Here is a 24,466-nt window from a genome sequence, read left to right as displayed (position 1 = left end):
TTAGACAGTTCGGCTTCTTTTAAAAAAAAAAAGGGGGGGTGTATGTGTATGTTTATTCAGTCTTTTGGTAGTTACATATTCTGATGTCAACTTGAGACTTAAGAGTGACGGGGTAGAGTTTAGCCTGTCAATGAGGTCCCAGCTTGATGACCTCTAAGGGGGATAATTAGCTCACTGGAGGTGGGACATACGCTCACTCCCTGTGAGACATCCCTGTCGAGAAGACACATGGAGCTATGCTAGAGCCCAGGAGCTAAACGAGCCTCGTGGAGGACCCTGCCAGCGTTGAGATGCTTCCACTGCCACTGGATCCACAAGAATTTCACACAATGGTTTATGATCGTCCTGCATTCAGCGTCACTGCATGTGTTTCGTGAATCTGAAGAGGAATTTACACATTGGTATCAGAAATATGGGCTGATATCAGACTTATGGACTTGATCTGGAGTGGGCTGGGATGCTTTCTCTATATTCAATTGCTGTCTATAAATATTTTTCTTATACACATGAGTGTCTCCCTGGATTTGTTTCTCTAGTCTACCTGGGCTAACACAGGTCTGAATCCAACATGTCCACTCCACCAAAAGACTTCCTGTTACAAAGATGGGGAAGTACTGTAAGTACCAATCAGGAAAAAAAGGATCATGAGGATGACGGTGGTGATGAAAACTAACAGGAGAAATCAAGACCCAACTCATACAATCAGAATCGGGCTCAGTCTAACACTCATGGTCAAAAAGAAGCCAGGGAAATAACAGACCCGGGTCCAGAAGACAGAGGAACTCCAGCCAAGGGCAGACAATCCAATGTGACCAAAGACACAAACACATCAGCAGCAGTCAGAGAAGGGGTCGGGGGGATGCTCATTAACATATGGTTGCTGCAACAATGCATTCTTCCACTCTCTTGAGTTGAAGCATGGCAATCTTGAGTTGAAGCATGGCAATCTTGAGTTGAAGCATGGGAATCTTGAGTTGAAGCATGGGAATCTTGAGTTGAAGCATGGCAATCATGCTTCAAACTCAAAAGTCACTGCCATTGAGTTGATTCTGACTCACAGTGACCCTGTAAGACAGGACAGAACTATCCCTTGAGTTTCTGAGACTGTAACTCTTCACGGGAGTAGAACATCTCATCTCACTCCCACAGAGGCAGCTGGAGGTTTCAAACTCCTGACCTTGCTGTAGCAGCCCACCACAGCTGCTGTTCTAACACATTCTTCCCCTCTATGGAGCCAAGCTCAGTGTCCACGTCACTACTTACTACAGTAAGGTCAAAGAACTACTGTGAAGGGGCGGGGGGGACTGGAACCTTAAAATCCTATTCTTTCCCCTAGCGTGTTTACAGAAGACCTTTGGGTTTGCATCACCCTGTGAGTACAAGTGAGTGGGAGTGTGTTTGTGTTGTGTACTAACGACCTGGGCACATACTGAACTCCGTGCACACCAGGGGAGCTACATGTGAGAAATGTGCCAGCGACAGGTTTGTGGTGGTGCAGGGAAGTTCTGTGGAGCTGATTTCGAATCACAGAGGCCCCATCGTGACTGAGTAGAAAGGTCCAGAAGGTTTTCTAGGAGTGGACCCTCAAGCCTGTCTCCCGCTGAGCCACGGGGTGGGCTTGAACCACCAGCCTTTCCGTTAGCAGCTGAAGTTCTTAACCATTGGGCCACCGGGGCTCCTTAGGACTAGATCTAAATAGGCTGCCTTTAGAATATTTGGTGGCTCTTAAAGGCAACCAGGTCTCTCAGGATTAGAGGACTCTTCAGCCTCTTTGATTAACAGGCTGCTGAGTGCCTATGCCAACGTGAAATGCAGCCTGTGCCTGGAGACCTTTCACGGCGAGCTGACCCTGTCGCCATACCCCAGCCTGGAAGGTGGTGCTTTACAAATGCAGTGGTGGCTCACAACAGATGGGAGGTTACAAACCGAAGGAGACCAGCACCTTCTCCTTCACATCACAAAGCTTGTTCTAGGTTGCGGCTTGGCGGCCCATAACACCCCCAGTTTTGCCCTCATAAAAGGCATTTTGTAAAGGTCAGGTGTATTTCATATACCTAAAGTGATTTGCAGTGGTTTCAGTGAGCAAACCCCGCGCTGTTAATGGAGTCCAGCAGTTTTATACCCGCTTGCTATTTCTGAGTCTAAAAAAAATCCACTCACTCTAAGAACCGGATCCCAAGAGCTTCCGAATTCAACCTTCTCCCATAGTCGGTTGGTGTCGGCTCTGGGTCATGGTGCCCCTTGTGTGTCAGAGTGTAACTAGGCTCCAGAGGGTTTTCAATGGCTGATTTTGTGGGAAGCACATTTCCGAATGTGTGTTCTTCCAAGATGCCCCTGGGTGGTCTTGAACTTCTGACCTTTTGGGTAGCTTTCAAGTGAGCTACTCATTTGCTCCTCCAGGAGCTTCTTCCAGGGGAAGATCCAGACTCTTATTTATACCACTGCTACCAATTAGGGCTTTAATGACTGAGGCCATGCTTCTGCCACAGACTAGAGCTGCTCAGAAACATGCAGGCCCTCCATCCAAAGCATCCTTCTGGCTTTAGGACGCCCTTCGTTTCAAGGTCAAGAAGCAGACAGCACGAAGGGGAAATTCAAAACCGGGTTCTCTGTGTTAGACACAGTACTGCAGCAAGCACAGGGAGATGAAGGGGCTTGCCTGTAGGCAGGGCTGCTGAAGGCAGCTGACGGCCCGCTAGACTGAAGAATTACACAGGCCGCAAAGCCCAAAGACTCCACTCAGAGAAATCTAAAGTCGGCACGGGCAGGGTCCTCCGTGCCTGTTTCCCCACTACTTCTAGTTCTTAGTATGACCAGACTTCTCGGCCCCACTGCAGGTCCTGCGGCCATGTGACCTGCTCTGGCCAATGAGAGGGGAGTGAGCTAGCACCTCCGGTGCCACCGGCTCCCTTCTTCTCCGCCAGAGGGCGCGCCACGCTCTAGTGACACACAGAGGGAACCCAAAGGAAGGTCTCTAGGAAGCCCACGATCTCGCTTTCATGGTGCTGCTACCACGGAAGCAGCAAGGACATGGGCTCACACGTGGCATTGGAGAAGTGTCTCCTCTCTCTGTCTCTTGCTCTCTCTGTGTCTCTGTCAGACTGGGGGTGGCATGGGGCAGGACCATTGTCTCAGCTCTGTAGTCCCCCCCAAAACTAAAGGCACTACCATGCAGCCATGTCAACTCATACCGACCCCACAGACAGGGCAGAGCTGTCCCCAGGAGTCTCCAAGGCTGTGACTCTTTATGGGAGTAGAAAGCCTCTCGGTCAGTGGTTTCAAATGGCTGACCTTGCCGTTTGCAGCCCGGGGCGTAATCACAGTGCCACCCGGGCTCCTCTGTAGCCCCGGCATTTCCCAGTTCCTTGGTGATCTCCACATGGCATCTCTCCCACCCTCCTTCGTGCTAGCTCGTCTCAGCCGACTCTGTTCCTTTTATGTCTCCAAACAGGCGAGGCTGAAGACACAGCCTACACTGCAGTGGCCTCCCTAACACAAGCAAGAAAACACTATTTCCAAACAGGGTTATGTCCACAGGTGGCACAGTCGCATTCCAACACAACGGGATCCGTGGCAAGCCCCAATGGATACATTCAAAGGGTGAGGAGCACGTTTCACAATTTGGAGCCATTGCACTGTGGGGCTCTGTTACCTTAGCTCAGCCTCCGCTCACCTGGAGGATACCACAGCGCATGGGCTTCGCCGCTTTCTGTCACTCCGGCACATTCTATTACTGTCTGGGTCCTCCGTGTAACGAGGAGGAGACTAGTTTTGTACACAGGATAAAGATCATAGTTTTGTACACAGGATAAAGAGCATAGGTTTAACTGTGCCAGGATGCAGGCGCCCCGTCCATCACAACGATGGAGTATAACAAGCCTCTGAAACTCTGCTTACAAGACTGCTTCTTGGCTGCTACCTGGGAACTTAAATTTTGAGAGGGTTGCAGTCACCCTAACTGATGAGGTGGCCTCACAGGGCCCAAACAATGGATGCAAACCAAGGGCTTCATGCTGACCACCGGCGACCTTGCTGGGAGCCTGGGATGTGGGCATCTGCTAAGCTGACAGAGGGTGCCTGTCTATATGACCAGCCTCACATAGAAACCTGGGGCACGGAGTCTCCAGGTGCTGCCCCAGCTCACTGTTGGAGGCGCTGCACACGTCCTACGGGACTCCACAGGTTTCCTCCGCCTTTGCTGGCTCAGCTCTGTGTCCCTCTTGTGATGACGCATGATGGCCCTTAGCACTACCCGGTGTGGGGCGGCATCTTCCAAAGCTTCCCAGAGAAGGGATCCACTCTACAGCAATAAGTTTGTTTTGTTTTAATTTACTGATTGGTTTTGATTGATTAGGGGTGGTGGTGAGAGACAATGAGTCCCTCTAATGAATTAGCAATTCTGGGGATGGTTATAGGGACCCCAGACCAAACTCTAAGACCAGTTCCATGGGAATGATTTTGAATTGGGGGTGGGTGAGGCGAGCACACATGCTTGGGGGAGAGGGGTGTTGGAGAATAATTGCTTCGTTACTGTGTTACAAGGTCATGTATAGTGATCTACCCCCGACACATAGACTCTCTTTCTGTGTCAGCAAAACACCCATCTCTAAAGCTATGAAATTAAAGGCCGAACTCCCATGTACCCAGGGCAAGCATCTCCCTGTTCCTAATTTGGCTGCTCAGCAGGGGCGCAGGAGCCAGATGTGTTATCTGTTCTAAAGAGGCCCCAGAGACATTTTATTGAATTGTAAATAAGTGCATGTTTACATAGGAATTGCTTTGACTAGAAACACAAACACCAGAGAGGAGAGAAAAATAAACCTACCATAATTATCAGCCGCCGTGTCTGACTTCTCAATCTGGATGTTCTGTGTGACTTTTGGACAAATTTCAATTTCTTTGTACAGCTGAAAATGACAAAGAGGAGTCTAATTAGGAATTCATTAGCAGTAGCAGAATGGCAATGGCCATGGGCTTGAAAATCTCTGTTTTCACAATTGGCACATTGGTGCAAACCTTCTCGGCAGCCGGTCCCTCGCTATAACTGAACTCAGAAAAACAGAAACTCGGAACCCACAGCCCAAACGGAGCTTCAGTGCCGATGCACGAGTAATTCCTTGACACGACTACCTAGATGTCTTTTCCCTGTTTACCTTGCTTCCTCTCCTGGAAAAAGATACTACAGTACAGCTATCCCCATCGCTGGGCAAAAAGTGAGTGACTAAACTTCGAAAGAGATGATGCCGATCTTGACATGGAGGTCACGGAAACAGGGGACATCTCTGGACATCAATAGTTCCTGTTCACACATCAGAAAAGAAAGATAGTAGCACAGTAGCTAAAAAAATTGGAGGAGGGGGGAATCTCGCTACCACTGAGTCAATTCTAACTCACTATGACCCCGCAGGGCAGAAGAGAGCGACGAATGGTGGGGAACCGAGAGAATAGTGGCTGATGCGTTCCACCTGCTGACCTTGCCAGCAGTCCGGCCCCCTTAGCACAAGTGGAGATACGCGAAGGCACGGGATTAGACAAGTTCTGTACGCGGGGAAAGACAAAGCTTTCTAGGCCCATAACAATTAAGGCCTCAGAAACTCACAGGGGCAGTTCTGCCCAGTCCTATGGGTTCACTATGAGTTGACATGGACCCAATGGCAGTGAGTTTGGTTTGGGGTTCCCTAGAAACCCCAGACAGCCTAGAAAAGCCAAGACAATAGGCTAATTGCAGTTCACATATAAGAACTGATATTGTTTAAACTGGGCTGCTAACTGCCACTTAGCAACAGCCAGCTCTATGAGAGAAAGACAAGGCTTCCTACTCCCATGAAGAGGTAAAGTCTCTTGGCATAATAAAAAAATTAATAACAATGAGGATAAGGACGGAGGAAATGTCCTAGAATTGACTGGGGTGATGACTGTACAATTCTTTTCTATATGACTGAATTATTGAATTGGACGACATGTGGATGAAGTACTCATAAAACTGTTTAAAGAAAGAGAGAGAGAGAGAGAGAATCTCAGAAACCCACAGGGGCAGTTCTACCTTGTCCTATAGGGTGGCTATGAGTCAGCATCAACTCGATAGATAGCAGTGAGCTTGGAGTGGTTGATTATTTAAGTTAATTGAACTGCATTTTTTCCTATGTCTGGACCAGTCAGAGTCCAGACAAAAATTTAAGAAGTGTACCATGTGTCCTTGTCCTTGTCACGCTAATACTAAGAGACCATTGCACTCTTCCCAGAGGAAGAGAATAGACCAGAGGGGGCCTTCTTCCCCAAGGTCGTCAAGTCAGAAGGAACAGAGGTCAGGTCCCAGCGGCCCCAGAGCCACCAGCTGCTTTGATGCAGTCTGCGTCAAAGGCTCACTGGACTTGGGCAGGCGTTTGAGGGCTGTGAGAAGTGGGCCTGACTGCCAAGGATGAGGGAGCCTGGAAGACAGTACCCTGCTATGGGGGGCCGGCAGGGGCAGTGTATCAGGGGCAGGGTTGGGAGTGTCAGCCCCACAGTTAGGGCCCTCAGGGACTCACGACTATAATGGATGTTAAATGCAGTACTCGAAGGGCATTAACTGAATGTCATTCGTGTCCATACTGAGGGAATTTCATGTATACATTCCCAAATGAGAGGAAATCAGCAATACTGATTTTTGACAGAAGTATGGTTCGCCCCCAAAGTAACAAAAATAAGGCAAAAATAAGGTGACCAGATTTTAACATTGGCAAAGCAGGACACCAGCGGGATACCATTGATAAAACTCATATCCAGGCGAAATAGCCACATGGCAGCCCAGAACCGTATACCCCAGCTTGTCGTGCATTCTTTCCAAAAATGGGGGCTTTTTTTAAACGCCGCGGGGCGCGGGACAAATTGTTAAAAATCGGGACTGTCCCACTAAAAGTGGGACGTCTGGTCACCTTAAAATACAACGAAGTATAGGATGGACCACTTGAGGCCACGGAAAGTTCGAAAACGTCCTGGGAGCCTGGCTTGTCTTTCGTCCAAACTGTCCCCTAGGTGGCAGTATATCACTGTTGGTTCTAATGACATCCCCAAAGTTCCAAGTGTCTTTGCAGAGAGCCAGGCCTTGTGAATGATCCTTCCTATTAATAATGCTTCTTACTTGTCCTCAGCATCTGTGTGGCAGTTGTCCTGCCTCTTCAGTGTGAGACCCTAAAGGTCCTGGCCTGGGGCTGGTCAGCCCAACCCCGAGTGTCATAAAAAGCACTACTTAAAATCTATAGAATGCTTCTAAAAACGTCTGTGGCTTAAGACATCATTATGATGTTTCTGGTGACAACATTTTTTATATAGCAAATTGGGTTCCAATTAAACGATTTCTACACAAACTGTTGAGCAACACAGCTGCACTTTTAATAATGCGTCAACCTTCTCTAATTGCATTCTGGTGGCTCTGTTAAGGCAGCTATTTAGTGTAATCGCAATATCCAAAATGAGAAAATTTGAAATTTAATCGTTTTATTTTTTTCCAACTTTTTATTGTGACTTTGGGTCGGGGTTTACATCTTCCCTTACTTTTACATTGCATTTGCACATCCCCCTTGCATGTGTCCTTTAGTTACTTAAGCTGATGACAGTGCACCTTTGTTCCTTTAGGGTCTGACACTTTGAAGAGGCATGAAGGCCATGAAGTAAGCTGCTTACTCAGGCACTTCAGTTCTCACAAAACCCCAACCCCTTCTTACCCAATCTGGTCGGACTGGTTAGTGGGCGTCACAGGCAGCTCTTGCCTCACTGCCTTCGGACCTGCCCTCCCGGTTCTCGCTGTAGGCCATGTGACCATGGCCCACGGAGCAGCTGAGTGAGTCTTACGCAGGAGCCAGGATGTCCTTCCTTTCTTGGGGTTTCCCATCATCATGACTAAACTGCTCATCCCCTTTCTTCTGCACCCCCAAATGGGCCCCCTCCCCCTCCCTCTACACCACACCTTATCCAGCACATGCTGGCAGCCCTGTCTGTCTGCCAGGTTATCATACTGGGCTCCAGTGTTGCTATGAGGAAAGGGGCCGCCAGTATTTCTCGGGACCTAGCAGAGTAGCTCAGACTAAGAAGAACAGCCTGGCGATCGACTTCTGGAAATGAGCCGATGAAAACCGTGCAAATGACACGGCGCACTGTTTACTGAGCAACTGGAAGGTGAGCTCTCGAGGTTGGGAGGCACGCAAAACTCACAACTACAAGGGCTACAGCAATGGGCTCGGCAGAGCGACGGTGCAGGGCCTGGTAACATGTTATTCTGTTGCACATGGGGTCACACACACACACCCGCCCCCATTAAGTCGGGACGTCTCCATGACAACTAACAACAAAACGTAAACCCAAACTCAAAGTCACTGCCATCAGGTGGATCCTTACTCACAGGCAATGCTACAAAGGGTTTCTGAGAGTGATCTTCACCGGAGCAGACAGGCTCATTTGGTGGGTTTGAATGGCTGTCCTTGATGTGACCTGTCCAATGCTGGCCGAATGGTGTCCCCAAGGCTCCTTAAAAACAGCATGGCCACGGAGTCAGTTCCGACTCAGAGCAACCCTACAGGGCAAGGCAGACTGCCCTGTGGGCTTCTGAGACTGTAACTCTTCATGGGAGTAGAAAGCCTCATTTTTCTCCTAAGGAGCAGATGGCAGTTTCCAACAGCTGACCTTGCAGGTAGCAACCCAATATGTAAGTAACCCCTGCGCCATCAGTGCCTCTAACAACAATGACAACAACAACATAGCACCCAGTTGTTGTTCGAACACCAAGGTAGGTGCTGCTCTAAAGGTATTTGGGAGTTATCATCACATCTACAATGAATTGACAATAACTATGTGGGACGCCATCCCACGGCTTCCTCAACAAGGATTCTGCTTCAGTCCTGCAGTATCAACTCCCACCTGAAGCTTCCTCCTGCTGGCCTGCCAAGTGGCTGTGGGACTTGCCAGCCAGGAGCCAATTACTAAAAACAAACCTCCTTACGCAGGGGCTTCAAAAAGTTCCTGGGAAAATGCTAGCGTCCTTTTCTCGTTCCAGTTTGTTTTCATTCTGTTTTCCCACTAAGTGTTTGAAACACGCGCCCATGCCGCTGCTGTCAGCCTGATTTTGATTCATAACAATCCTCGAGGACAGAGTACAACTACCCATCATGGAGTCTCCAACGCCGGAGTTTTTATGGAAAAAAACCCAAAACAGCCAAAACTTGCTCCAACACAGCAGCTAGTAGGTTCGAACCCCCGACTTTGCAGTTAGCATCCAAGTACTTAACTGCTGTGCCACAAGGGACACATCACACAGGGGGAGAGAGGGAGGGTTTAAAAAAAAAAAAAAGAAAAATTCCATTATCTTTTAAATTCTACTTTTTCCATATTGTTTTCAAGTCCCCTCATTATTATAGTTGTGTGTGATTTATTTTTAACCCTCGCCCCTTGGGGGCCCAGACTGATCCAGCCTGGAACACTTTTCTCTTAAGGAGTTCTGTGGCTCACTCCTCACTGGCTCCAGCTCCAGCTCCTGCTCCCTGTTGGGACATCCCAGCTGAGAGGGCAGCTCCCCACTGCACCGCATGCTCTTAGCATCCCGGTACCTCACCCGCTCCTGTGCTTTCACATCTGCCTGCTCAAACTCGAGAGTAAGTGCCACAGGAGCAGAGATCTCTGGATGGACCCCCAGTGTCTCAAATACTTACAGTGATACCAGCGACTGAATAAAATACTTGTTGAATGAATGAATGAGTAAATTCATTGGTGCGTCTGCAAACTCTTTATTTTCCCATCACTTCAAAAGCTAAAAACCAGGTAGCATTTACATCAATACTTAAGCACCTGGATAGGGGACTACTCAACTGACAGTCATAAGTATAAGAACAATGAGCCTCACACTAAAAAATTAGTTCTGCCCTCCCCCTGCCCAGAAATAATTTTTTTAAAATCTAGTGTGCACTTTTGCTAATAACTACTAGTCTCACTACTAAAGAACATTTGACACACACAAGAAAGCAGAGAATAAGCTATTTGGGGACAGTCAGATATGAAAGAGTCATCTATAGAACAACTGCTGAAACGCCTGTGCGTGCCCTTGGTCCTTAAAGACAAGGTGAAGGTGATGGAGGAAAACCTACTAACCACGTTTGGTGTGATGTTGTTCAGTAAGGACAATAAAGGCACAATCGGCAAACTCTCTAAAGCAACCAGGAATGCAGTGCTGAGAAGACCCCCAGGCATGGAATGACACTGCTGTTGGGTTGGTTCCAAACCACACCTATGTCTGCCATAAAAACTAGCCAAACTCACTGCCATGATGAAATCAGTTTCAATTCAGAGACCCTGTGGGTTCCTGAGCCTGTAAATGTTTACGAGAGTAGAAAGCCTCATCTTTCTCCCCCACAGTGACTGATGGTTTTGAACTGGTGACCTTGTGGTTAGCAGCCCATGCATTGTCACCCACTACACCACCAGGTTTCTGCGTTATGTAGAATAGGACAAAACACCGCCAGGTCCTGCAGCACCTTCATAACCACTGGCTTGTTTGAGCCCATCTCTGTTTAGATTCTCTTTAAAAAGCAGTTGTAATATGTATAGAGTGATCGTAGAGACAACAGACAAAGCTTGGCACACCTTAGTCACCTCTGTTGGGTGATGCCACAAGTCTTAATAGTGAGTCAACACAATTTCAAAAGACAATGTTTCAAGCACCGAGTGTGCATAATATATGGGTGTGTGGCAACTGGTGATGAGCCCTGAGCCTGAGTATTTGTAGGATTCATTAACCTGAGATGTAAAACATAGGATCTACTAGTGATTCCACTATCCCCAGTACAGAAGGCTCCTCTCTAATGTGAGGAAAGGACTGGTCCATTGGTTGCCCGCCCCCCACTCTGCACAGGGGGCTGGGTTTTTCCTGTGCCCAGGAGGAAGCGAACGCATCAGCCGCTCTGTATCAAAGACACCCTCTCTACTTCAACCCTGACGAAGTGACAGCTGGAAATGGACCTGCCAACGCGGTCTTCCCTCCGCTGCAGACCATGGTGAGGGTTACAAAGCACCCACACCTTATATTTAATTAAAAACACTTAGAGGGGCTTGGGAGGCGACCTTTTAAGACGATAAAAAATGTCCTAACGCACTGTGCTGGTGGTGTGGATAAGATAAACAAGCTCGTGTATGCAAATGCATCAACACTCAGCATGTCCCTGGGAGTGCCTGTTAGAACTGCGTGTGCAGTCCAGCTCAACAGAGTGCCTGGGACACCACGTCCAACGCCCCCGGGCACCGTGCTTCTTGTGCCTCTGCAAAAAGACGGAATTTGGCTTTGAATGTCCACTTCCGCTTCTTGTGGTAAATTCACAAAGTGAGCTCACACTGTTCTCGTTCACATATTCATGGTTCGCTGCCACTGTCGCCTCCTGAGGGATGGATGAGTCAGTGCAGAGAGCAGTAAGCTCCAGTACAGAAGTGCCTCACACCCAAAATACTCCTGGGCCTGAAAAAGGCACCGCTCGGTTAACGAGAAAGCAATCTTCCACCGTGGTATGATATTGCCACTGCTGTCCGACGCCATCAAGTAAGCCCAACTCCCTGGCCTGTTATAAACATTGGCCAGTCCACTGCCCAGCCCTGGGCCATCTCGATGGTCAGTACCTTATTAAGGTAACAACCCTTACTGAGCATCTACTGCGTCAACCAGGCTCTCTAGTCTCTGTCAAAACCCTACACAATCAGCAGCAGCTCCTGTGTCCCCTCCACGCCACCGGACCACATAATTAGTGGGCTGCAGAGTCTCTCTCAGCTCAGATCTGTAACAGAATCCCTCTCCTATAATGCACAAATGTCCCCGGGAACCTATCTAAGTGCCATCAGACGGAACGGGATGGATAACGAGCTGGCAGCTCTGTCACCCAACAGGATGGGCACCGTCAGTTTCCAGGTACAGGTAGGAGTCACACAGAATTGGAGTTAGTGCCTTTTTTCCACCCCCTGACAACGGCCCGCTGATCTTTGAGTCCCCAGTGTAAAAGAAGAGGCTGTCAAGAGCAGCCATGAAAACGAAGAACGATTCCGAGACTTCCACTCGAGAGTTTAGCTCCGGATTTCAATCTTTCATGAGCTCCAGGCACTGCTTGTTTGGGAGCAGGGTGGCACCTCCTCTCTGCAGAAACGCCATGGTGCCAAGGGAGGGCCTCGCCACAAACCGTAGCGCTAGTTTATTTTCGAGTGTGTTCCACTACACCAGTCACCATTAGCCTGAGTACACACATAATTTAAAAGTCACCTCCCACAGAACATACACGACAACAGTCATAAACGTTACCAGCTCATAAATGTCCTCTTCGGGCTTTGGAACGTACTGGTGCATTCGGTTTCCGATGAGAAATTTCAGACGCAGGTAATGAGCAGCGTGATCCAGCTGATGTGCCTGGGACCAGACAGAAAAGACAAGGCGTGTTCAGTAGGACACAGGAGGGAGCGGTTAGTTCTCCACTACACCTGACCTCGCAGGCCCCAGAGCCATGGGAGCCCAGTTCCTAGAGGCGGGTGCTAGCTACAAGAACAATGGAGCTGCGGTTCCTGTCCATCTTAAAAGGTGTTCATCGAACACGCAACTTTGGCAGCTCCTTGGACAAGCACCCGGGTGGCAGCTTCCCTCCTGCTTATCGGATTCTCCGTGCACGCTCAACGTGGTTTTGGCAACATGAGGCAGTAAGGCAAAAAACAAACAAACAACCATTTCACACCTACAGAGACGATCAGAGAAGAAACACAACAAGAATGTGTGTGCAATGGGAGGACGGATGGAAAACGAGCTGCTCTCGGGCAAAGTTTATTTTTGAACCATATGGGGCAGCGGGGCAGCCGTTCACAGTTCATTTGCGAGGGAGTCGCTGTGAAGTCAACATTTGGATTTCGGGATTATTTATATCCTCCCTGAGTGGGACTCCCCGGGGGCAGGGCACACGGGCGTGTGGCCAGCTCTGGAGACTCACTGAGTAGCTTGCCCAAAGAAAACAACTCGAGGAAGACTTCAGGAGTGAACTCTCCAGGGCTCCCCCTTTGTTCTAGGATGGGTCAACAGATCTTTATTTTCTGTTCCTGCCCAGGAAGCCATCTTCAAATGGATGCTGAGGGCCAGCAGTAGTGGTAGCGCAGCTGGCTCCCTGCTGCTCTGGACGCAGGTGGAGAAGCGCCCACAGAAAGAGCCATCTCGCGCCCTTCCAACGCTGCGTGCCAAAGCTGAATGCATTGCTTGGTAGCAAGTGCTCCCACCTGGCCGTTTCATAAAGCAGAGGTGAGAACTGAAATGCCAATAGATAAGATGAGGATGACGCCTGTCCTGAATGTGCTTCCAGAAGAGCCCAGAGTAGGGGGCGGGAATGAGTGGGAACAGAGGCAACTTGAGCTGACAACGACAGAATCTGAATGACGGGCACACAGCGGCTCATCACACCATTCTCTCCGGTGCCTATGTGTGTCAAATTTCTCCCCAGATCAGAATAAAAATCTGTGCACACACAAGCTCTACTGAGGACCATCAGTTGACAATAAAACTTATTTTTTACCCGGATCAGTGCCCTTTTCGCTTATTCTGCGTGTGTGTGTGTAAAACACATATACAAGGGATTTCAAAAAGTTCGTGGAAAAGTTCAATGATATTTGAATTGCATTTTCCCAAGAACTTCTCGAAGGCCCTTCATATACATATGCATTTCCAAAGCCAAATTACGGAGATTCCAAGAATTGTTGCAATAGCATTTACTCAACCATATCTAGCAAACCCACGTCTATGCCAGCGCTACGTGAAGCACCGCAGGTAGAGACATTAGTGAAGACGGCTGGGCAGTGGCCGGGAGAGAGAGAGAGAGAATGTGTGTGGGGGACGACGACGGGTGGGCAGACGATGGGAGCAGAACAGTGGTGTCTTTGATTTGTAAAAGCTACACATACATGTCAGAAATCCCTACAGTATCTGGCATGACTACAAAAGCACATGTCCAGAAGGTGGAAATGAGTTTGCTGGGAACATGCAGCTGAATGCTAAAGAAGCTTCCGGTCAGGGCTCAAGACCCCACCACCTGTGCCCGCCTCTGCAACGGGAGAGCAGAAAGCCCGCTGTGTTAAACACAGGCGCCATTCAGCCAACACATCCCGGTGTGCCCAGCCTTGTCCTCTGTGTGTGTCTTTGTCTGGATCCAGATGCTCACTGCCTGCCCAGTCCAGGACGGCCAGTCAAACTGATCATCGGCAAGCTTGGCGAAGTTGTTAGGTGAGCTTCCTGTTACCAATCGAAAAGCCCCTGAGGCCAACCAAACATAGCTCTTAGGGTGGCATGGTCGGCAAGGGCACTTTCCCTTCACAGAGGAAGAGGCTACAAGCGCGTCCCACCTACCCAGGTCCTCACCGAAATCTTTAATTAGAAGCAAAAAGCTTTGGTTCACCATCTGTTTCCAAATGAGGCGGAAGGGAAAAAGCAGTGAACTTGCATGAGGTCTTCGTAACAGGAACAAATCTGCTTGGAAGCCTTGCATCGTCGTTAAGAAACACGCGGTGACCACTCCTAAAGAGGCTGCCGCTTAAACGGGTCCTCTTAGCTAATCAGACCCAAGGAGCAACCTCACCTATGGAGATTCCGGTTCCTAAACGTCAGCGTACGAGACAGACAGCCCACAGCCAAGAACCATGAGGGTGAGGTGGCCCTGACGGGCAGGGATAGTGGAAATTCTCACCATCCCTTAGAAGCTATCGGGCTGATAGCACGTTTATCTAAGGACAGAAAATGATAAACAACCGCTAACCCAACAATCGGGTTATCTCATCTAAAAGTGTTTAGCACAGACGGGAAAACATACAAATGATGAATATATCAATGTATTCAGGGTGATTCTTGCCACTTCCACTCAAAAACCAAAGTCAAACTCACCGCCATCGAGTACATTCTGACTCACAGCGACCCTATAGGACAGGGTTGAATTGCTCCTTTGCGTTTCCCTGACAGTAACTTTGTACAGGCATAGAAAGCCCCCTGTCTTTCTCCTGAGGTGTGTCTTGTGGTTTCGAATTGCTGCATTTTCCACTTCTTGGCATAGAGATTACACAGTAGGCTGCTCACTGCAAGGTTAGCAGTTTGAAGACAACAGCCATTCTGCCAGAGAAAGACTGGGCTTTCTACTCCCATGACCAGTTAGAGTCTCAAAAACCCACAGGTGCAGTTCTACCCTGTCCTACAGCGTCGTGTGAGTCGGCTTCAACTCAATGGCAGTGACTGTGAAGTCACTTATAATGATGTCTAGATGATTTTAAAAAATAAAAATAACCACATGCTTCAATAGGAGGCATCATTTTCTGGCTGGTACCCTGGGATTTCTTGGTCTGGTCAGTAATAGCTACCCTAACAAGGGAATATTGTATCAATGTACACATGTGTCTATCAGTCTGGTCCAGGCTTTTCAGTTAGGGAACCTCATTAGTCATGGTGAGTCCCACAGAGCGAACATCCTAATTCACTTAATCAGATGATCAAAACTTTGAAGAAGAATTGTGTGTTACTCGTGTATCTGTAAATAAATATCACAACAAGTCAAACAACTAGGCGTGTTCACAATACACCTTTGTGCAAGAAGGAGTCCCAGTATAAATGAGCGCTTCAGTGTAGTAGCTCTCAGTGTTCCTGCTTGCTTTAGCCTTCTGACGCCTTCAAGAGAAAATTTCCTAACTCATGAGGAATTCAGTTGGGGGGGGGGGGAAATCAACCCATTAAGTGGTACAAATTTGTTTTCCGATGTACATTTAATTATATTACTTAATTTGATTCATTTGGAAGCAATACAGGCACAAATGATACCCTAAGATAAATATTATTGCAGGACAATTTTTCGTTCAGTCGGAATACATTTTTAAAATTCACATCATATTGTGACTGTTTGAAAGAACGAAACGACAAAGGACAATGAAGATCTCAGCAAACAGCTCGAGCTAATTGCAATGGAACTTAATGCCGTGGGTTCTTGCAACCCCTCCTCCTTCCGGTTCCATTTCCGCTCAGAATCCCTTGCTTCAGTGGGACTTCTCCAGGAAATACACAAGCAGCAGTCACTGCGGACAGCACCGCATGCTACACGCAGGCACACGCCACGCTTCCAAAGGGGATTCTCGACGATAGTGTCCCTCTCACTCCAATGGCTTTTTAAAAATGCCAATAAGAAACCAAGTGTCTAAAGCAACAGGCAGACACAGAGAAAACATAAGACAGATGTCACAATCACATAAGATTCATGTCGCTGAGTATGAAGGAATCAATGTTTTGCGGTGATTTTGATCAGCGATATATTCAGAACCCACAGGCCAACACGTCAGCCCGCTGCCTTCAGCGAGCATCATCTTGGGCGCCTTTACAACATAACTATACATGAACTGCAGCTCTCAAAGCATGTACTGTACCAGAGCTTGACTGGTGCTCAGAGGACAGATAGCAAACGATGGGAAATGATGTGGAGCAGAGAGACTACCACAGAGAATGAGCTAAATGCAAGAGACAGAAGAAACTGATTATTAAATATTAGAGAAAGCACCCACCAACAGTGCTGAGAATGACAATAACGAAATAACAGACATTTTTACAACCACCTCAGTTTCCAATGACTCCTTCAAAAAACACACCCCCCTAAACTATTCGTCATTATATCAGATCGTTAATAGCAATGTGGTGCTGTTTCCCCATTATCTCTTTACCTCTAAAGAATAAAATTGGCTCCACTAATTACAATAAAGTGTTTTCCAGAGAAGGGCCGAGCCTGAGCTGTGCACCTGGCGCTGAGCACACTCTGTAATTTATCCGACACGGGTGTTTTTCCAGAGGCTACCCACCTCTTGGAGTGTGCACAAACTCACCGGCGGGGCCTGTATGCCACATGATGGATGGACGTTGTTAGTATTTTGATGCCACTGTTGGGGGGGGGGAAATCGCAAATCCAGGGAGCAGTGGGCAAGACCACCTTTTATGGTGAGGGAAGAGATCTGGACCCTAGTGAGCCCACCAAACACACTTCCAGGGAGAGAAATAAACACGTCCTGGGGGAATAGGTCCATCTCTTTGCCTAGACATGGTTTCTAAGTAGCAATGACCACATTATTCCTAATTTGCTGAGTTTCTACCCAAGGAAACGATTAAAAAGTACCTGCGATTGGGCCAATTACTCCATTCTCCATTTACGGGCCAATTTTCCAGCTGTCAATTGTTATTGGGAAAATGTGGCCTTGCATTCAATTTCTGACCGAGAGTTTGGAAAGGTGGTGGGCACAGGGGCCTAAGAGCAATGGAAAGACCTTCGGGGGGTTGGCTTCTACAGAAAGGCCGGAGAGCTCTCCTTTCCACACCTTCAGCTGCAGTTCTGAGAATAGCTCCCACAGCTCTGCAGAATATTAATGGGCCTCCCAAGAATCGTGCTCGGCTATAAATAAAGGAATGCAGAAATCCTCAATAGGCCAATTTGGTTCGGTAATTAAAATGAAAAATTGTGAGCAAAAATACCATTATCTCCCCAAAAGGAGAACTCCCACAACACAAAGGCCTGGAAGGCATGTGAGGTTCGTATCACTTGTTTGAGACACCCACACGTGGGCTCCGTTCATCTCTGCCCTTAACCAAGTGGCCCTTATGCTATCCCTCCACAAAAGACCATCGAAAAGGGTGGTTTTACCAGACCCTCATTTCCCCCATTCAGATGCGGAGCTGTATTTTGTTTCTCTGGGAAGGCCCTCGTGACTTATTTAAGTAGAAGCAAAAAATTGCTGATTGTGGTGTAATAAAACCGAGGCATTTGCCAGGTTAGTAAGGTCTGCTAAAAGTTCTTCAGTAGATCTGGAAGGCACTGTGTTGAATGAGGAGGTCTGAAATGTCATCTTATCCATCTAGCTTCCTCTAAGAATATGTTCTAAGTTCTTCCAACCCTTACAAAGAAGCCTTCCTGGCCCCCAACAGTTCTCCAGATGGTCCCCAGGGCAATTCCACAGTGGAACAAGCCAAGTGTGGCCTCTCCAGACTTGGGGTTCAATCTCGCCTTTGCCTCTGGACTCTGCCGTGACCTCAGGCAACAATGAAAACTCCCCGAGCTTCACTTTTCCATCTGTAGAATTCTGTGGTCTCAGCTCTGCCTCCATGTGCCTGGAAGTCTGACACTAGGATCGGCTGCATGAAAACACGCAGAGGCGTGCAGCAGAGGCTCCGGCTCTCTTCTCTCCCCCTCCCTTCTCCTTTCTTCACTCAAGGCCACGTATCGGGCCACCCTTTCCAGGGAGAAAACGAAGTCGTGTTCGCCTTGGGAAAGAGCAAGATGTTTGTGACGGTGAAAGTGGCTCAAGATGCAGCAGAGAAAGTGAGTGAGCACCATCACCTCTCCTAAAAGAAGAGAGGCTAAGGACACGTTCCGGGGAAGAGTGCTTCCCATGGCGTGGGCTGACTTCGAGTTTCCCTCTCGGCCCTAAGTAAAGGGACCCAATATAGCACTCCGTGGTTAAGAAGCAGGCTGTGGGTCATTCTGAATTGTGCATGTGTAAGCATAAAACGTCAGGATGGGCAAGCAAACCGTTTACAGGGGTTCTTTCCAGGGTAAAGTATGGATGGGCCTACTTGTTTGACATTCTTCTCTCAATTTATTTGGGGGCAAATATATAGGTAACCAAACATTTTCTGTTTTGTTCAGGCAGGACCTGAATTTTCAAGAATGTTTGTACGAGCCTATCCAGTACATACACAGAAAGAAGCTACTTCAAACAATGTCTCTTCTTACAAAGGCACAGAATTGTACCACACTCATTACGCATACCATCACAAGGGACGCCGGTGCTTTCTAAAATGGAATGCCCCCACCCACCCCCAGCGCCGGGGCTCTGAGTTCCCATGTTCACCTTGGGAGAGTCACCCACCCGACCAGGCAGTTTTCAGGAAACCAGCTCAGCCCAGCCCCCAGCAACCTCATACCTTGCAGATCAGCTCCAGGGTGTCCCGGGCGGTATCCCCGGGCCGGACCACCGTTAGGGCGGGCTGATTATTTGGCAGACAGAACCAGGAGGGCGTGAAATACTCATGGACCCAAATGTCGCAGTCAGGATTGTGCTGGTGGACGCTCGGCAAGACGACTTCTTTCTCCCTCTGCGATGAGAAATAAAGCCCAGACAGAGCAATGGTCAGGTTACGCTGAGCTCAGTGTCCCAAGACTGTGCTGAAACCAGGTGCCACCAAGGTGATGCCAACTCATGCCAACCCCCCTGTTTTGGAGCACCACTGGGCTCCGGGAGATTTTCAATGGCTGATTTGTTTGTTTGTTTGTTCCAGAAGTATACAGCCAGGACTTTCTTCCACAGCACCACTGGGTGAACTTGAACTTGAACCCTTCTAATTAACATTCAAGAGCATTAATCACTTGGCCCACCCAGGGACTCCAGGTTGCACAGAGAATATAGGTTCTAATGAGAAGGTTTCAGGGCAGAAGTGGTGGGGATAATGAGAGTGTTGGAGAATGTGGGGAACTATTGAGAAAGGCGTTTAGGGACGGCGGTTGTAATGACTTCCATCAGCAATCAGGGAGGACATGTGTCTGGCCGCAAGGTAAGGTCCGGTATAAATTACTGGGAAGTAAAATTAAGAGGAAGAGGCTATCCATTCAGTTCTGCATCCATGCTATTCTCTGTTCCACACACGCAGTTCCGTTTTGCAGCTAAGAAGTCCAATAGCCAGTGTATCTCTATTGCAAAGGCAACAATAAGGCCCTACGGAGATTTAGGCAAGAAAGGTATGGCACTGCTTATATGCTTACTTAGAAGGGAAGGAGGCCTAGTGGCGTGGTGGCTTAAGCGCTGGTCGGCTGCCAACCACACAGTTGCTGGTTTGGACTCACCAACCACCCTGTGCAAGAAGACATGGTCATGTGCTTCCTTAAAATGAGAGCTCGGGAAGCTACCAGGGGAAGCCTGGAAGCCCCACTGCGGTGGCTCTAGTCTGTCCTCCAGGGTGCCCAGGAGTCAGAATCGTCAGGACAGCGGTGGGTGCGGCTTTGGCTCTTTACAAGGCAGCACCAGGTTTGGGCCCTCATTTGGTCCTGCGCCCAACTCCGGGAGACAGGCAGCTCTGTTTCCAGGACCGGTCTCACAGCACAGTGGAGCACAGGCATGAGGCTTAGGTTGCTGCCCTGCGTCTCTCCGTCCCTTCGTACCTTAGGCATTTTAAGAGATGGCAAAGAGGCTGCTGCCTTTCCTTGACCCCGTGCTGATGGTTGTCAGGGAGGCCATCAGGCTAAGGAACTGAGGGAAAGACGAGCCTTTGGTCCTAACTCGGCAGCGGGAGCAAGCGCAGCAAGCTCTACATCTGACGCAGAAAACACTCCGAGGATTGATGAAATGGGGAGAGCCCGCTGGGGTCAACCTAGACTTGCACTCCGTTTCAGCCGTTTGAACCTCATATTGATGCTCAAGATGTGCCTCGTCCTACAGCCTCGGTTACTGGCTTTTCACCAGGTCACTGGTAGGTAAACACCTCTCTGCAGATTCGCAATCACAAGACTGGTATCAACCGATTACACGCGGGAAACAACTGCAAACAAAGGCTCCTTGGTGGCAGCCTAATAACTTCCTAACATAAAGAAATGCATCCTATCATAGGGGGAAGATGGGGCCAAAGACCACCAACCGCAGTTTCAGCCCTGCCTTTGAACTACGTTGCTTTCACAGACAAGTTGGACCCCGGGGAGGGAATTGTCAAAAAGCAATCAACTTGTCTAAATCCCATTAACGGTAATTGGAATCTCCCGACTCCATCCCCAAGTGCCACATTAAACAGGTGCCCCTCAGCACTGGATCAGCAGCTCAAGCGCAGCATCAAAACGGCTCTGTGAGAACAAGGCACTCCAGCCAGCGGGTGGGAGAAACGGGGACTCTTGCGTGAGGAATGGGAAAAGGCACAGATCCAATGGGGGAACTCTGAGCAATTTCTGGTTTTGTGTGGTGTAGTGGTTTTGAGTTAGACTCCTAACCCCATGACCAGTGGTTCGAGACCACCAGCCGATCCTCAGGAGCAAGGGGGGCTTTCTACAGTCTCAGAAACTCACAGGGGCAGTTCTACCCTGTGCTATGCGATTGCTGTGAGTTGGCATAGACTCCATGGCAGTGCGTTTGGTTGGGGTTTGGTTGGGTGTGTTGCCTGGAAAAGACACCCCACATTATTATTGTTGTTGGCTTGGGTTGACAATCCTAGAGTGCCTTGTAATAGCAACACACAAGCCTCCATGGGTGGACAGGCGGTGACTGAGTATGGAGTGCAAACCCAGGTCTCCTATGAGGAAGGTGAGGCTGCTACCATGGACGCCTCCCCCCCCCCAGCCCCACCCCACTTCCCCTAGCCCAACACTAACAGCTTATAAATAATGGTACAGGCGTCCCTGTATGGCACAAATAGGTCCACATTTGGCTACGAATCTGAAGGCTGGTGGTTCAAAGCTACACAGGGGCATCTGAAGTCAGGCCTGGTGGTCTGCTTCTGGAGGGTCCCATGCATTGATTCGACTCTGAGTCAACATGACGGCGAACATTTGTTGCTGTTATTGTAATCCCTGCTTATGAGTGGGGGAATGCAGGCTGTGTTAACCAACCGCAGACATGACTCTGGGGACATGAAAAGAGCACGCCTGACTTGCACACAGGTACAGTCATTGCATTTCATCAAAGATGGAGATGCTCCAAGAGAATGCCAAGGACAGGTATTTCCGAGTATGAATCTATGACTCATTTGGGTAAAAATGAGAGAAAACACCTTCCCAAGGCCACTGTTCTTCCTGCTGTGGCCTCAACACCCACTGCATTCTTGGCTTCCGAGCTGTGTGTCCGTCTCTAGGGTGGCTTGGCCATTGCAGAACAACCAAAATGGCTTGGTTGCCTGGCATCCAAGCACTGAACTCTGGAATGTTGATCCTGTGTCCAAGCTATTGAGGACCACACCAAGGTCAGCCCTCCAACACGAAGGGCCACACCGGGATCTGTATTTGGGTCTCTGCAACTAGAGAGGCTCATTCAGTTAGAAGCTGAAAAACCATGCCAAGAAAAAAAAAAATATTCTTGATGCATTGCCAGTCTGAGCATTGGAGAAAACCACAGTCGATCCAACTGCAAGACTGAACCAAGTTGGTGAATCTATATAATTGAATACTTGACTTGGGAGTCAAATGCCTTTTATTTATAAGAGCATACTATCAGTACAGTGCTTTCCAATTAGTGGGAGAAAAATAGCATGTGTGGGCAGAGCAGGAAGGCAGGAAGATCACACCTCTTGGGAATGGAAGCTGGGTATGCAAGGAATTGGGGATGGCCTCAAACACCCTCCTCCTCAGAACCCCAACTTCCTCTTATGTTCTACTTGGAAACTTGCACACACAAAAGGCTGACACTGAAATTGTTGTGTGAGCAGGAGAACTAAACTTAACACGATCTCCTGCTAGACTATTGCAGAAATATCACCCTTTTATTCTATTTTAAACAATGTATGTGATTTTTTTTGTTATACCTCCATAAAAAATGTTTGTATCTCACATCAAGGGTGATTTGTTTAATTTTGTGTAAATAAGCTAAATTATCTAATTAATCTATTGTTAGAAGAAGCATTGCTACAAACTAAAGTATCATTCCCTCAAAAAAAAAAACAAAAACAACAATGTCCTGTCCTTTGGGCCCTCAGTACTGGGTCTCCTTCATTTTAATGTTGAAGTAACCACTTCACCTGTCTAGGGTGATGCTGCCCCTGCGGTGCAGTTAGTAAAGGGACATGCGCTTATGTGTACCTTGCCCTCTGGAAGAGTGTCATCGAAAATTCCCTCCAAAGATTTCTTCACGGAGTCAGCTCCCTCGCCAAACACCTGCAGACACAAAAGTCTCACCATTACCCACAAAAGCAAGAGATCTCATCAAGAACAGAGAGTGGAGATGGGACAGGAGAGGGACAAGGAGATTGACAACACAGTCACAGTCAGGAAACATAGCAGGAGCTTTCCCATCGTGTCAAATTCTAAAGCTGCAAGGAAGCAACATGTATGTCCTGCTACCTCGATCATGTCCTACAGCCTTTAGCATGCCCCTCCTCCCCAAAAAGCTCCGCTATGACAGCTGGGCCACTTGTCTGAAGCAAGAAAATACATGAGAAAAAGCAGTGAATAGAACTCATTCACAATGAAAAATAAATGCAACACCCTTTATAGTTCCTGTTAAATGGGTATTTTTTGAGTCGGATCTAAGAATATTTGTGTGTGTATATGTATATATATGTATATGTATATATATATAGCTTTGCATGTATATTATAGCACATATGTGATGGGAAGGCGCCCTGGTGGTGTAGTGGGTTACGAGGCTCCACAGAAGGAGCTGTCTGCTCCTGCCAGGAGCTACAGTCTCAGAATCCCATAGGGGCAGTTGACCCATGACCCACAGAATCCCGATGCGTCGGAATCAACTCCACGTCAGTGTGCAGGTGACGGCACACATGTCTATGTTTACACCATCAAACAGCCAAGTTCTTCTCTATTAAGAACTTCAGAGTTTGTTCATTCTTTGAAATTCAATTACCCCAGTTAGCTTGAAGATGTGACTAGACTGATACGAGGGCGTCGAAAGTGCTCACTGGTCCAAAAGCAAGCACGCGGGGATGGCGAGTTTTATGCAGTGGGTCTGGAATGAGCAGACACTGCTGTCAAGATCTGCACAAGGAAAAGTCTATTCTCCGCGGCAAATGCAATATACAGAAACAGACTATTTGTGTCAGAGCTCTAAGTTGACAGATTATTTTTGATTATGGTGTGTTTGAGGTTAATCAAGAAAAATATTTGATTCTTACTTTGTGAGAAAATTCTAACAAGTGTTTTCTAACACTGTCTCAGCGTGTGATTTAGTAAACATAAAACTACGATGTTGGTTAAAAGCTTATCTTGGATGCATTGATATCTGGTCATATATTTCGATAGCAATAAGCCGTAACATGACCTGCTGCCAGTGCAACAGAGCCACATCACCCAAGGATGGTGACTGCAACTCCTGATGCGCGTTTGCAGGGCAACTGAGTCCTCTGTAAGGACAGAGGGTGGTTCCTGCCACCCGCCGCCATCACCTCCCCAGCAGGGAGGAACCTGGGGGCTCACGCCTTCCTCATGCAGCTCTCGTCAATGGCCATCAAATCTCTGGTGTGATTTTGCTGAGAAAACATTGCTTTTCCTCCAGTTTCTTCCTCAGAGTTACACAGGAACAAAGCCTGTGGCGGCAAACTAGATGTTCTGCTTTCCCCGAAGACCCCAGAACAAACAGCATCACGGCCCACTCTCAGGCTCTCCGTTCATTTCCTCTTCGGGTCCCCTGCAGGCTCCCGGGAAGCTAGACACATGCCCTGTTCCAGTGAGGAGCACGCTGCCCAGCCACAGGCGCTTCCTATACCAATGCTGTTTCTTTAGAAAAC

General features: G+C 48.3%; 1 protein-coding gene across 1 annotated transcript in view; it reads right to left on the bottom strand.

Moving 5' to 3' along the window:
• Positions 1 to 24,466, bottom strand: part of TIAM1 (TIAM Rac1 associated GEF 1) — a 464,634-nt gene that overhangs the window by 78,048 nt on the left and 362,120 nt on the right. The window contains exons 12-15 of the mRNA XM_075542381.1: positions 22,806 to 22,880; positions 18,962 to 19,132; positions 12,302 to 12,406; positions 4,826 to 4,907 (exon numbers count right to left, since the gene is read on the bottom strand). Of these exons, the coding sequence (XP_075398496.1) occupies positions 4,826 to 4,907; positions 12,302 to 12,406; positions 18,962 to 19,132; positions 22,806 to 22,880 (433 nt within the window). The remainder of the gene's footprint in view (positions 1 to 4,825; positions 4,908 to 12,301; positions 12,407 to 18,961; positions 19,133 to 22,805; positions 22,881 to 24,466) is intronic.

The sequence above is a fragment of the Tenrec ecaudatus genome, chromosome 2 (genome assembly GCF_050624435.1).
Source record: "Tenrec ecaudatus isolate mTenEca1 chromosome 2, mTenEca1.hap1, whole genome shotgun sequence".
NCBI lineage: Eukaryota > Metazoa > Chordata > Mammalia > Afrosoricida > Tenrecidae > Tenrec > Tenrec ecaudatus.
This window is presented reverse-complemented; position numbering and strand designations above follow the sequence as displayed.